This window comes from Myxocyprinus asiaticus, chromosome 6 (assembly GCF_019703515.2).
Source record: "Myxocyprinus asiaticus isolate MX2 ecotype Aquarium Trade chromosome 6, UBuf_Myxa_2, whole genome shotgun sequence".
NCBI lineage: Eukaryota > Metazoa > Chordata > Actinopteri > Cypriniformes > Catostomidae > Myxocyprinus > Myxocyprinus asiaticus.
Window position 1 is genome coordinate 9,780,001 of NC_059349.1, and position 15,741 is coordinate 9,795,741.

Genomic DNA, 15,741 nt, shown 5'->3' on the forward strand with positions numbered 1-15,741 from the left:
TCAGTGTGGAGTGGCATGAAACAATTTACGAATTACAGGACTCCTGCCCCCAACCCTCTGGTGGACCAACATCTGGCTAATGACCTGAATGTGTTCTACTGTAGATTTGAAAGGCCCAATCTCACACCCCACACCCACTCTGATCTTCAGTTCACACAAACACTAACACCTCCTTCAACCCCCCTCCTCCCCCCTCCTGCTGCTCAACCTGCACTTAAGATCTGTGAAGAGGAGGTGTGCCATGTCTTCCGAAAACAAAAGACAAGGAAAGCACAGGGCCCAGATGGTGTTTCACCCATGTGTCTTATATTCTGTGCTAACCAGCTGGCCCCCATCTTCACACTAATTTTCAATAGATCACTGGAGCAGTGTGAAGTCCCATGCTGCTTCAAATGCTCAATCATCATTCCTGTCCCAAAGAAACCAAAAATTAATGACTACAGACCTGTTGTCCCACCTGAAGGACATCACTGGACCCTTTCTAGATCCCCATCAATTTGCTTAGAGCAAACAGGTCTGTGGAGGATACAGTCAACATGGGATTGCATCATATCCTGCAACATCTGGACAGAACATGGACATATGCAATGATCTTTTTTGTGGACTTCAGTTTGGCTTTCAACACCATCATACCAGCTATACTCCAGACTAAACTACACCAGCTCTCTGTTCCCACGTCTATCTGTCAGTGGTTTACCAGCTTTCTGATGGACAGGCAGCATCTTGTGAGACAGGGGAAATTCATTTTCAGCACCTGTACAATCAGCACTGGTGCCCTCCCAGGGATGTGTGCTCTCCCCACTACTCTTCTCCCTTTACATCAATGACTGCATCGTCAAGGACCCCTCCGTCAAGCTCCTGACATTTGCAGATGACACCACTGTCATCGGCCTCATCAGAGATGATGATGAATCTGCATACAGAAGGGAGGTTGACCATCTGGCTGTCTGGTGCAGTCAAAACAACCTGGAGCTGAACACGCTCAAAACGGTGGAGATGATTGTGGACTTTAGGAGGAACACACCAACACTGACCCCCCCCCCCCACCATTCTGAACAGCACTGTGGCAGCAGTGGAGTCATTCAGGTTCCTGGGCACAACCATCTCACAGGACCTGAAGTGGGGGATCCACATTGACTCCATTGTGAAAAAGGCCCAGCAGAGGTTGTACTTCCTTCGCCAGTTGAGGAAGTTCAACCTGCCACAGGTGCTGCTGATAGAGTACTACTCAGCAGTCACTGAGTCTGTTCTCTGCACTTCAATAACTGTCTGGTTTGGTTCAGCTACGAAATCGGATATCAGAATACTACAAAGGACAGTTCGGACTGCTGAGAGAATTATTGGTTGTCCCCTGCCCTCCCTTCAAGAACTATATACTTCCAGAGTGAGGAAAAAGGCTGGAAAAATCACTCTGGACCCCACTCATCCAGCCCACTACCTTTTTGAACTTTTGCCTTCTGGCTGACGCTTCAGAGCTCTGAGCATCAGAACTGTCAGGCACATTAACAGTTTTTTCCCCTCAGGCTATCCATCTCATGAACAGTTAAAACTGCCCCATTGAGCAATAATTATGTGCAATTCACAGTCTAGTCTTTTTATATTTATCCAACACATCCAACCTCTTCTGCCATTACATTCCCTTGCACTATATAACAGATTTGTATTTAGTTTTGCACTACGTATGTGTATGCGTGTATGTATGTATGCATGTGTGTAATATATATATATATATATATATATATATATATATATATATATATATATATATATATATATATATATATATATATATATATATATATATATATACACACACACACACACACACACACACACAGTTGTGCTCAAAAGTTTCCATACCCTGGCAGAAATTGTGAAATTTTGGCATTGATTTTGAAAATATGACTGATCATGCAAAATGTATTATCACCTAGTTGTTTGGCTACTTTTTAAATCATAATGATAACAGAAATCACCCAAATGGCCCTGATCAAAAGTTTACATACCCTTGAATGTTTGGCCTTGTTACAGACACACAAGGTGACACACACAGGTTTAAAAGGCAATTAAAGGTTAATTTCCCACACCTGTGGTTTTTTAAATTGCAATTAGTGTCGGTGTATAAATAGACATTGAGTTTGTTAGCTCTCACGTGGATGCACTGAGCAGGCTAGATACTGAGCCATGTGGAGCAGAAAAGAACTGTCAAAAGACCTGCGTAACAAGGTAATGAAACTTTATAAAGATGGAAAAGGATATAAAAAGATATCCAAAGCCTTGAAAATGCCAGTCAGTACTGTTCAATAATTTATTAAGAAGTGGAAAATTCGGGAATCTCTTGATACCAAGCCAAGGTCAGGTAGACCAAGAAAGATTTCAGCCACAACTGCCAGAAGAATTGTTTGGGATACAAAGAAAAACCCACAGGTAACCTCAGGAGAAATACAGGCTGCTCTGGAAAAAGACGGCGTGATTGTGACGGAGCACAATACTTGTTGGCCCCTCTCCAAACATAGCGCTTATGGTTGTGACCATAAAGCTCTATTTTGGTCTCGTCACTCCAAATTACAGTGTGCCAGAAGCTGTGAGGCGTGTCAAGGTGTTGTCGGGCATATTGTAACCGGGCTTTTTTGTGGCATTGGCTTCTTTCTGGCAACTCAACCATGCAGCTCATTTTTGTTCAAGTATCGTCATATTGTGCTCCTTGAAACAACCACACCATCTTTTTCCAGAGCAGCCTGTATTTCTCCTGAGGTTACCTGTGGGTTTTTCTTTGTATCCCGAACAATTCTTCTGGCAGTTGTGACTGAAATCTTTCTTGGTCTACCTGACCTTGGCTTGGTATCAAGAGATCCCCAAATTTTCCACATCTTAAGTGATTGAACAGTACTGACTGGCATATTCAAGGCTTTGGATATCTTTTTATATCCTTTTCCATCTTAATAAAGTTCCATTACCTTGTTATGCAGGTCTTTTGACAGTTCTTTTCTGCTTCACATGGCTCAGTATCTAGCCTGCTCAGTGCATCCACGTGAGAGCTAACAAACTCATTGACTATTTATTTATTAATATTCCCTACAATTGTATATGTACGAATCATATGCAATCTAAAGGACTGTGGTTATTTATATAATTATTATTATTATAATAGTAGATACCGTGTGCCCCCTTTGTTTTTCCTTGATATTTTTAAAGTAGCATAAAGTGAATCTGGACTTTATATGCATCAAACGATCATGTGTTTTGCATGCACTCTTTATATGTACAGCAAGGTTTAACCATGGATTTAACAAATAAAAAAATATTTGTCCTGCATAAAGTGAGATTTTGTCCAATATATATATATATATTAGATGAAATCATGTTTAATGATCCCAAAACAAATAAAAATGATTTAATTCACAAATTACACTACCTTCATTTAAGAAAAGCTTTTTTTCTAATGTTCAATAATTTATAGCTTTTTCTCTGCGCATGAATGCAGCAAGCAATGTCGAAGATGTTATCTGCAATCACTAATCTAGAGTCAGTTTTTTTATGTTTCACTTATCGTTAAGGTGTGGATTTGGCTTTGGGAAATTGACCAGCAGTTATGGGCCACTTTATCCCAAAGCAGAAATCGAAAGCAACAGGCAGTCGATTAAGTGAGATAATTCCGCTATGAAATTCTCTATGCGAGAGTGGAAATCTTTTATAATCAAATGCTCAGTTGTACAATGGATGCATGAAAGCAGAATGCTGTGCCTGCATATTAGGACACACTGATCTGCAAGATCATACATGTTTATTGGTTTTGATGCAGGGATTTTATGTGTGTGTTCACCAGGATTCAAGGAAAAATGCTTTGCCAATATAGGCTTACAGTATTATTAAGCTTACATATTCAAATGAGGGTGCGCTAATATTCGCAACCCTGCAGAACCGGGTCTGCATCTAGCTGGCAGCTCATTATGCCATATATTTTGTGAAATGCACCAGTCCCTCCTGCAGCAAAGCACCCCCACAACATGATGCTACCACCCCCATGCTTCATGGTTGGGATGGTGTTCTTCGGTTTGCAAGCCTCACCCTTTTTCCTCCAAACATAACGATGTTAATTATGGCCAAAAAGTTCAATTTTTGTTTCATCAGACCAGAGGACATTTCTCCAAATAGTAAGATCGTTGTCCCCATGTGCACTTGTAAATGTAGTCTGGCTTTTTTATGGCGGTTTTGGAGCAGTGGCTTCTTCCTTGCTGAGCAGCCTTTCAGGTTATGTCGATATAGGACTCATTTTACTGTGGATATAGATACTTGTCTACCTGTTTCCTCCAGCATCTTCACAAGGTCCTTTGCTGTTGATCTGGGATTGATTTGCACTTTAGGAGACAGAATGCGTCTCCTTCTTGAGCAGTATGATGGCTGCGTGGTCCCATGGAGTTTATACTTGCATACTATTGTTTGTACAGATGAACATGGTACCTTCAGGCATTTGGAAATTGCTCCCAAGGATGAAGCAGGAATGGAGCAGGGCCTCAAAGCAGGAATGGAGGGGATGGGTCTGAATATACTGCAATTGCTTTTTTTTTCCATAAAGTATGAAAACAGCTCTTGCAATGTGCTATGTTTCTGGCCTGTGATCTTATTTGCTTCATTAATTACTCATTAATTTATTTTTCTGTCTGACTGATAAATTGCCATACCACGAAACAATGTTATATGTTAAAATACTTTCGATCATTGATCAGTAAACAATGGTTAGGACCCTCCTATCGACACAATTTCTTAATTTCCTGAGTAGACCTAAACGCTGTATTGTTTTCTTATGTATATGATCCACGTTTTCCTGGAATGTGAATGTCATCAATGACTGTACCTAAATATTTAAAATATTTAATTCATTAAAATATGAATATAATATAAAACAATGTTGTTGTTTTTTTAAAGAATAATTTTACTGATTCAATTAACTAATTTAAAATGGACTTCAGATGGACTTTACAGAGAAGTGATGGTTAATACATGTGGAAGAATGAAAAGCTGTAATATGAAGCCTAGCAAAACTGGGACAGGGTTGCAGGTTACCTGAGATCTCTTCTTCTTGAGAGCTCACGAGCAGGGATGCTCCAGGGCAGATCTTGAGGAAGACATCCTAAGACCTCATCTGAAAACTCGGAAAAGTCCACATCATATTCAGCCAGCATGCCTTCAGTTTCTGGCTCTATTTCACCTGCTTGTCCTAAAGTTTTCGCAAGCCGCCTTAAACCAAAAAATAATAACAGTGAGTATGATGTAAAAGATCAAGTTCAATCAGAGAACCTCCAAGTCCAAGATCACCATTTTATGTTCTTCAGTTTGAATTCTCTGTACAGACAACTCACCCTTCAGCAAAGTTGTTGTCTGCTGGCCAGTGTGTTATGCGACAGATGAAGAGAGTGTTTTCATAGTCTCCAGGTCTGGTGATGAAATCTGCAGGACAGTCTGCTAGAGGCACGTTAACTCTCGGTACTCGATGGTCCACAGGAGAGAACATGGCAAAATTCTTGTCGGGGAGAAATTTGAGGAAGCCTGATGCTGCCCTGGAATGCTTCTGCTCAACAATGAACACAACCTGAAACACACAACATCCATGTACAATTATACACAAAGTAATGCATAAATTCATTTATAGAGTCACTGTAATGGGAGGGATGTATTAATGTTACGATTAGTTGAAAAGCACTTAATTTTTAGGACATGCCTAAATAACCCTTTTTTTTTTTTTTTATCTATTACACATCTCTTTAACTAAGAGAGGCCATGATTTTTAATCTTCATTTATGCTTATTAAAAAAGTAATGCACAAACTATAACACAAATAAAGCCTGAGACATACAAAAACAAGCTATTTGTTCTTGGTCTGAATGTATTTTTTCCACTTACAACTGCGGTGTATTCCTAAAGGTAAGCCTCCTGGATATCCTTTCAAAGCAGCACTTACCTTTCCAGTTCTTTGCACTGCTTTCTCTGAACTCGGTCCAGGAGTGTTGGATGCATTTACATGTTCGGCAGGGGCTAGGATAAATGAAAGAAGTCAATTTGAAGTCAATTTAATTGGTAAAATAAATGTTTTTCTCATATTTCCTCCATTGGATTTAATTAACTGAAGTACTTTGTATGAAAGAGAGAACTCTTCTACAGGAGGTGGAAACCGTATGCTGGTAAAAACTGCATAATTTGTCCTCATTCTGCTGCCTTCAACACAGTAAATCATAAGATTCGTCTGTCTATCCTCTGTAATGTCAGCTAAACACTGTGTACCTCAAGGTTCAGTTTTAGGCCCTCTCATTGCAATAAACAGAACATCGCCGGGATCATCAATCAGGCACAAAGCTTTTCCTACCACCGCTACACCAATGAAACACAGCTCAAACGTTTGACAGCCCCACAATTTCTAAATAAATCAGTTTGCTTTACAGACATCTCGGCCTGGATAAAAGAACACTTGGATAAAAGTGTCTCCTAAATTTATCAATTTATTTATGTATTACTTTGAAAGCCGCTGAATGCAACATTGTTATGCAACTTTTATGCAACATTCAAAAGCTTTAAATTCAATTGTTAACAAAATCTGATTGTTATCCATCAACACAAGGGTCATTTAAGGACATAACAATGAGTCATGATGATCCTGGTTTTGGAAAAAGTGAGGTGAATAGCTCATTCATCCTGCCAACACAATCATGTCTTTCATTGCCTGCTCACTTCAGTCGCCACATGCCCTGCATCACACTTGACACTCTGGAATCTGTTGCTGTGTTTTGAGCAACGGATGTTTAATGATTTAATATGTAGACCTCTTTGGGAGGCATGTGCTAACAAAGATATCTGGACTTGAAAACAAGCAAAAATGATCTCAGCTCTTGGCAGTTTAGTCATCAATGTGTGACTCAACAATTTTGATTACTGCCCTGTAAGATGGTACAGAATACATGTGTCAAGAGAGATATATGTTAAAAGTCTCCGATATTTGTATAGCGCTTTTCACAACACACATCGTTTCAAAGCAGCTTTACAGAAAAGTATGCTGTAACAGAAAATGAAGCTGTAATGTCTGAAGTGTCTTAAAGTCTTAAAATGTGATTGTAGATTATGCCTTAAAATTATTATTTATAAATGTATATTATTTGTCTTTACACCAGTGAGCAAGCCAAAGGTGACTGTGGAAAGAAACACAAACTCTACATGATATTAGTTAATGGAAATGGAGTGTTTAAACACTCCAATAGACAGCTATAAATTCATAGCTGAACCAATGTCTGGGGTGATAACTTTGGTGATGCACTTATAACTTAAAGGAGATTACAAGTCTTTTGGCCTTATTAATCAAAACATTTGATAATTGCAAATAAACTGAAAATACATTTGATGGGCTCGGCACAGGAGAGACCAAAACAAATGAAACAATTCACTTATTGTTATGCGAACCGGGTAAAATAATCAAATCCAAACTTTTGATTATTAAATTGCAAACTTGTTTAAAATTACAGCACTGAAAGTCACCTAAGGACACCAATACATAATGAATAAATTACTTTATCGATTAATCAATTACAAACAGAGAGAAAATTATGCTAGATAAAAATGTTTATAGGAAAACTCTAAGTAACGGGTCTATTAGAACTACACTTATCATGGTACCTGCAAGAACAGCTCATTACCTTTATCATGAAGACTGACATTCTCCATTTTACTGATCACCTCATTATCTTCATTAAAATGGGCCTCCACTATGACATTGCGACCCTTTGATGTATTCTGATTGGCTGCACTGCTCTCATTTACATCTCCATTGATTGCCTGTGGAAGTGAAAACACTCAATTACAATATCACAAACTAAGAAATACATTTCAGGTTGAATGTTGTGTAAATTCCTTGGGAATCTGGATGATTTCTACAAGCGCAGATTCTGCAGCTAAAAAGATTTTGTTGTACTTCCATTATTGGTTCTACAGTTCCACGCTTTTTGCTTTGAAAAGCCAGAATGAAGTCCGGCTCAAAAGTTCTTATATTTCACCCATTCTTATTGGATTTCTGATGACAGTAAAGCACATGACTCAGATCTGAGAATATAACGATTTTTGCCTGTAGGGTGTAATAGCTACATTTTCTACATGTTTAATTACTTTCCTGATGCTGCTGATTATTTACAAAATGTCTTCTTGACATAACTTGCCTCACAGCATTTTAGATTTCCTGACACAAACTGCCCACACATGCACACAGATCTAGATGAATTGGGAGCCCTCAAAAGCTTAAGTGGTGTTGCTGATTCTGATATACAGAAGGTTTATATAACTTAATAATTCCAAAAGGAAACATCTTCCTGCATCGTCAATGATTCAAAGGTTCAATGATATTAAGATCTGATGATTGTAAAGGCTATGATTATTCTGATGATTTTTTGGTATCTCACATTATTAAAACAAAATTAATTAGTGGCGGAATAGCTTTCACAAACATGTTGAAACACAACACTGAAACTTTTCTGGAAATAATCATTGCTAGGTGACATTAAGCCATGGGTTATATAAGCCAGTGCCTTTCTTTTTGTTCCAGAATCTGCAAGTCACGAATTGACAGCTAGAGAACATCAAAACGTTGAAGATGCCAATTAAAATGTCATAAGCAATATTAGATTTCGTAACACTTCACAATAAGGCTGTATTTATTAATATTGTTAGTTCATGATACCAAATGCATTGACCAATGAACAATACATTTTTACAGCATTTATTAATCTTGGTTAATGTTAGTATATAAAAATACAATTGTTCATTGTTAGTTTCATGTTAGTTTATAGTGCATTTACTAATATGAACATAAAACTTTTGATTTAAAAAAAAATTATTAGTACATGTTGAAATTAACATTAACCAAGATTAATTAATGGTTTAAAAGTATAGTTCCTTGTAAGTTCAACTAATTTATTTAACTAATGTTAACAACTGGAACCTTGATTTGGTTGATTGTTTAAGAATGATCACCAATGTAGGCCTGATAAGTCCTTAAATATGAGCAGATCTTGCCATTAAATTCCTAAATGTGTCAGAATTTGTGGAAATTTTGACAAAGTACCTTCCACTGTTCAGGGGGGAGTACTTTCACCACGACAACATCTCCATTTAGAGCCCTGTTACGAGCTGGAATCCCATCCAGAAAGATATCAGCAGAGCCATCCTGCAATACAACATCAAAACAGGATCCCACACTTAAACTTATCACAAGAGCTGTGTAGTTATATAGTTTCCATTCACTTTTCACACCGTTCTGTTATCGACAAAGTTAAAACGCGTAAAGAAAATTGTGCAACACTTTTCGTCTTCTTCCTGTTTCCATTCAAATGGCCTTTTATCATTAAAAATGGTGTGCATGATGACGTCATGCTTAAAAAAACACTTTGACGCATCATTTTGGTTTATCGCAAAAGAAATCTGCCCTTATGCCGTTTCCATACAGAAATGTGTGTTTATCGCTAATTGTGTACCTTTCGCCTCCCAGATGTCCCTAATTTTTTTCCTCCAAAGTTTTGGTAAAATGGGGAGAGTATTGAGACAAATCATTGAAATTATCCAGCTTACTGTCATTTTAATTTCACAAATAAATGCAATCAGAAGATGAGAAATTGCAATCAAAAGGGAACAGTTGCCCTTCTGATAGGACTGTAATATCGGTCCTGATGTTGTGCCTATCACAGGTTGCCACCAGTCCCGACCCGAAAGTGAATCATCATGGTCCTGCAATGAGGGAAACTTTCAGTCTTAGCATAAGGACCATCCATCGATGTGTATATGCTGTGTGCACAGCTATTAAAGAAAAGTTGATGTGGTGTAATATCAGGGTTTACATATGATACATTCCTGATATTCAACAGGCTATTTTGAACAATCATCTAAAGCATCGCCATCACAACTGCATTATGTCCCACATATTTGTCCAGCAACTTTTAACGACCAACTGAACTTGATTGTCATCTAAAATTAATTTTAGCATCATAATGCAATTTACATTTTCTGAAGAAGCTCAGCAAATGCGATCTGAGGTAAAGAGGGTTAGATTTAAAATATTTAAATGTTTTAAAATGTTCAAAAGCTTGTTTTCTGAAAGTGAACTCATTGGACAAATAGTTCTGATAGTTTATAGTCTTGAAAAAAGTGTAGAACATTCTGAGAATGTCATTCAGACAACTTTTTTCATCTATAGAACAAGGTAAGGCTAATTTAAGTTTGTGTAAAGAAAAGGCAATTATATAGGCCTAACATTATTATTTTTAGTAATTTATTTGTTTAATTTAATGCTTTATTAATTTGGTAATTTATTTAATTTAATACAGGGAATTTTGCCGGCATTTTTTCAAAAGTAAGCTAAACAATAATTTTACAGAATTGGGCTCTATAAATTAATTTTCTATAAACAGAGATGATTTAATACTGTAGCTACTCTTCCTAGAAGTGGCTGTCCAGCCAAGATGACTCAAAGGGCACACCGCAGAATGTTCAATGAGGTAAAAAAAGAACCCTAGAGTTACAGCTAAAGACTTGAAGGAATCATTGGAACTGGTTAACATCTCTGTTCATTAGGCATGTAATGATACACAAATTTCTTGATACGATGCAGAAGCCCCACAATATGATACGATTATTAAAAAAAAAATTTTTTAAAACAGCGCCCACAATATGTTTTTGCTTAAACTTATTCAAGGATTCAACATAATTGTATTTAAAATCTTAAGTGACACATCAGTGTCTGCCATTGGCAACATAAAGAAGAGCTCTATAATAAAGTAACTTAAATGCAATGTTGTTGTTTATCAGCAGATTGTTACAAGAAAAACCTCCCAATTTTCATGTTTTTCCAGAGAAAAATTATGATATTTGTCTACACTGAAGTCATTTTTAGTTGTATAGCACTTTTCATAATACACATCGTTTCAAAACAGCTATATAGAAAATCATGCCTTAAAGTCACCATTGAGCAAGCTAAAGGTGACCGTGGCAAAGAAACAAAAAAAAAAAAAAAAAAAAAAATTTCTAATAGTTAGTGGAGGAAAAAAAACTTGAGGAACCTGACCTCTGGCTTTACATTATATGTACATAGTACAATATTATTGAGTGGTTTGAGCAAAAAATTGTCAGCACACGTAATTTTTGTTTGCACTCTTCCTCCGGTTTCACATTGCATGTAAACTTGAGCAGTCTTACGGCTTGTCCAATGACTGCAAGTGTTGTGCTCATAGCCGTTTACATTTCGACATCAAAAGCAGAGAATAATAAGTCTCATGTAATCGTGGGTTCTTTACGTTGTTTTTTTTTTTTTTGTAAGTGGGATCTGCGCTGTGATGTCGGCATAAATAAAAAGACATGTTTGATGTATTGTAGCACCGGGACATGACACTGTTGTCTGGCATATTTGGCAAGCTGTTACACTGCAATCAATTTGCCGTTTGCCATCGATCTTCTAGCTCTCAACTCGCCTAAGTAGACTAGATGCTCTTTTTTTCTGTGAGCTCTCAATGTTGCATTGTTTGGTTTTAATCACACTTACGTACTTATTTATGTATCGTACGATACATGTGGTATTGAATCGAGAGCATCATATCGTACGATACAATACAATACAATATTTTTTTAAACCCCCACTGTTCATGAGTTTACTATACGGAAAACTTTAAACAGGCATGGTGTCCACGGAAGGTCACCACTATGGAGGCTGCTGCTTTCCAACAAAAACATTGCCGCACGCCTGAAATTTGCCAAAGACCACCTTGACACTCCACAACCCTACTGGGAAAATGTTTTGTGGACTGATGAATCTAAGGTTGAACTGTTTTTTGGAAGAATACGCAGCACTACGTATGGCATAAAAAGGGCACCGCATACCAACATGAAAACATCATACCAAAGGTGAACTACATTGGAGGGAGCATCATGATTTTGGGCTGCTTTGCTGCTTCGGGGCCTGGACTGCTTGCCATCATCAAGGAAAAAATTAATTCCCAAATTTATCAAGATATCCTACAGAATAATGTCAGGGTGACTGTGCACCAGCTGAAGCTAAACATCGAAGTAAATCCACTACAGAATGGCTAAAAAAAAAGAAAATCCAACTTTTGGAGTGGCCCAGTCAGAGCTCAGACCTTAACCCAATAGAGATGCTGAGAATATGGCTGAGCTGAAGCAGTTCTGTAAGGAACAATGGTCCAAAAATTCCTTCTGAACGTTGGGATACTGCAAACGCTTGGTTGAGGTTATTGATACCAAAGGAGGATCGACCAGTTATTAAATCCAATGGATCACTTACTTTTTCCACAGCAATGTGAATGTTTAAAGGGATGTGTTAAATAAAGACATGAAAGATTATAACGGTTTGTGTTGTTAGCTAAAGCACATTGTGTTTGTCTAAACTTGTGACTTTGCTGAAGATGAGATCACATTTTATGACCAGTTAATGCAGAAAACCAGCTAATTCCAAAGGGTTCACATACTTTTTCTTGCCACTGTAAATAGAAAAATGGTCGACAGCTAACTTCTCACCCAAAACATGTTGTGTAGTGGGTACATTCATTGTTCTAGCAATCGTACATGTGCAACAATATTTTCCTTTTGTTTGAGGGTGAGAAATATTTAATACTTACAGGAGACGGGACAAAAGCTTCCTTGTACTTCTTGGGGTTTATTCTCAGTACTCCCTTTAGAAGAATGAAATGTAAATGTTTCACTTATGATGACTGTTTTTTGTTTTGTTTAAATAAGTTTACATTTGTATGAATGTACCTGAATGAGCTGTCCTCTCTTCAGGCCAGCAGACACATCCTCTGTGGACATGTACTGCTCGAACAGTTGCTTTCGTAACCCTCTGCCACCTTTATTCCATTTATCCTTTTCACTTTGGCGTAAACTTTCTTTTGAAACTGAAATCAAGAATGATATTTTACTCACTAGCTTTCATTATCCTGAAACACAAGTGTCATTTGAACAGCAAAAGAATGAGTGGGATAGTATAAACCAAAACTATGGATGTAGGAGTCAATCATTCTGAAAAAAATAAAAATAAAAGCTTTACTATAGTAACACCACGGTTAATTTGTGGTACAAGTTACAGTAACACTGTTAACCTTACCCCTAAACCTAATCCTACCCGAACCCTTACTCAAAAACCCTGACCCCTAACCCAACTCCTAAACGTACCCGTACCTCAACCTCAGTAGCAGCAAATATGAATCTTGTGAGAATTTTGTAGAACAACATGTAGTTACACAATAAATACATTGTACTTTATGTATTTTAATTTTAGTACATAGTAGTTAAAGACACCTCATATAAAGTGGGACCGTAAAAATAAATAGAAGTTTATTACCATAGTTTTTGTTTTTCTGTAACTCTGGTTTTACCATGAATATCATGGTTAAAAGACAGTTACCATTGTAAAAACAAGGCATGTCATAAAATATCCATTTATTGATTATTGATCAGCACGTCGATACGTTTTTGAGGCATCGATATATTAACATAAGCCAACATTTAAATTAGAAGTCTTATTTTGCCACCACATTTTTTATATCTGCCCTGGTCAATATCTAACCCTTACAATTGACATTTAGACATTCAAAATCAACTGATCAATATAATCTTCATTACATATAGCCTAATGACAAATATTCAGACCTTGATCACCCAGTATACGATATGTGAAAATATAGAAAGACTTTTGTACTGAAACACCAATGTTGTTGTTAGGGGCTTCACCTTTTTCGAAGTCACTAACATCTGGGGTACAAATGAGGTCTGGTTTTGAAAGATTGGCTTTTAACTTCACTAAATACCTTGAGTTTGTGGAGCTTTTTTATTTGGTGTATACCCAGCAGCAATGGCTTCAACTTCAGGACCGCAAGCCTCTTTCGGTTTTTTATCCAAATTCCCTTTTGATCTCTTCTTCTTTGATTTTTTCTTGGCTTGTTCTTCCCCACATGAACCACTCAACTGCTGACCGTCACCTTCCTTAGATCCCACCAGACTTGTGCTGGCTTTCATGTCTTTTTCACTTCTCTTCTGTTGCTGTTTGGAAGGTAACTTTTTGGGCACAGCAGCCTTATGTAACTCTGTCTTGGCATGCTTCTCCAGCACGTCAGGTTTCATGTCCCGGTCCTCAGTGCATGTGACTTGATAGGCCATTTTGTCCACGTTCACACAGTTAGAAGTGTCGGCCATCTGCCTACTCTGTTGAGAGGGTAAGCTATCACTGCAGTAAGATGACTCTGAATTGGCTTTTATTCTTCTGTTCGCATCATTTGATGAACTTGCGTTCTCTTCTGTTTGCGCCTGCTGCTTTGCAAACTCTTGCAAGTAAGATCGAAACTTGCCATTCTGATGCTGATTCAGAAGTCGGGCGTACGCGTCTTTCTGGGATCTGGGAAGATTTTGTCCACCTTTTCCATCTCGAGGTTTAGTGGTTCTCTTTACTTTGGGTGAAGACTCCATAATCTCTATTAGGACAAATACTGTCTGTAAGCAAACAATGACCATGTCAGTAGTTACAAGCAGGAACAGAGCAGCTTTTGTCAGGTTTAAAGAGTCAACAAATATCAAATATGTTCCACAGCTTGTTTAAAATATAATAAACGGGTTTACCTCAAATAAGGGCACTTTTGTCCCCCTTAAAAACACACTACTCAAACAAATGTCAAATCATGTATTGTGTTTGAAATAAATAAACAAAAAAACAACATTCAGTGGCAATGACAGTCCAAATCTTTTGGTTTAAATAAAAATAAAATCCGTAATCCGAAAACACCTTTGAACTTTTATATTTTGCAAGAAAGAGATCTGTGGTGGCCACAAGAAAAATATAATGTTTACTCACTTTCACAGGCTGTTAGCTGATAAGCCTTATTATGAACTTCAAAATAATGTGACTGTTATCCACAAAACATCATTCACTGAGGTAAATTCAGAAACAAGTTCACACAGTGAACTTTAAACAGTAAGAGTTTTGTTCACATTGTGGTTTACAAACGATCAAGGCTTTACTTTAACAGTTTGAGTCATACTGCTGTTGCTTTACAACGAGCTAAACAGCTACATATTCCCACAACCTACATCTTTCAATAAAATAGACCTGAAACCTGCATATTTCTATATATATATGTGTGTGTGTATAAAAACATAAATATGTAACTCACCACGACAATCTGAGATTAAGAGCAATAATGTGATGTTATGTTTCACTGTTGACCCCCGAACAACACTAACTGCCCTTCTCTTCCGGGTCCTTTAAATCAAGCGCTACAGTTGCATTGTGGGAGATATAGTTTAGTTGCTTCAAAAGTACAGACTGATTTAGTCAAAAATCATATACCTCTCTGATTTAAAAGTAAATAATAATAATAATGATTTAAATAAAAGGGAAAATACTAACCCAGTGTTTTTATTTAGTAAAAGGGTCATCAATTTGATGGTTAAAATATATGAAACGTTCTGAAAAATACAGGTAAGCTAAATAAGAATCGACTCTGAATTAGGATAAATATAACGAATATGAACACAGAAAAAAATACATTTAACAGATTTCATAATGACAAGCTATAATCAATCAATAATCATTTTAACTGCTGCAAAGGAGTCAAACAATGTCAAAAATACTTTTGTTCTTGTCTAAGTGCGAAAAACTTAAGAATAATTTTATCTAAATGAATCCTAACAAACAGGTCATTAAAATATTTGGCA

The 15,741-nt window shown here is 37.1% G+C and overlaps 1 protein-coding gene across 2 annotated transcripts in view; it reads right to left on the bottom strand.

Moving 5' to 3' along the window:
* LOC127441935 (DIS3-like exonuclease 2) overlaps positions 1-15,283 on the bottom strand; it is a 34,907-nt gene extending 19,624 nt beyond the window's left edge. For both annotated transcript variants that reach the window (XR_007897414.1, XM_051699522.1), the window contains exons 1-9: positions 15,198-15,283; positions 13,842-14,520; positions 12,793-12,929; positions 12,654-12,707; positions 9,098-9,199; positions 7,680-7,818; positions 5,960-6,033; positions 5,361-5,590; positions 5,065-5,238 (exon numbers count right to left, since the gene is read on the bottom strand). Coding sequence is in view for 1 of the 2 variants with exons in the window: in XM_051699522.1 (XP_051555482.1) it covers positions 5,065-5,238; positions 5,361-5,590; positions 5,960-6,033; positions 7,680-7,818; positions 9,098-9,199; positions 12,654-12,707; positions 12,793-12,929; positions 13,842-14,496 (1,565 nt within the window). In the remaining variant the exon portion in view is untranslated. The remainder of the gene's footprint in view (positions 1-5,064; positions 5,239-5,360; positions 5,591-5,959; positions 6,034-7,679; positions 7,819-9,097; positions 9,200-12,653; positions 12,708-12,792; positions 12,930-13,841; positions 14,521-15,197) is intronic.
* Positions 15,284-15,741: the final 458 nt, after the last annotated feature.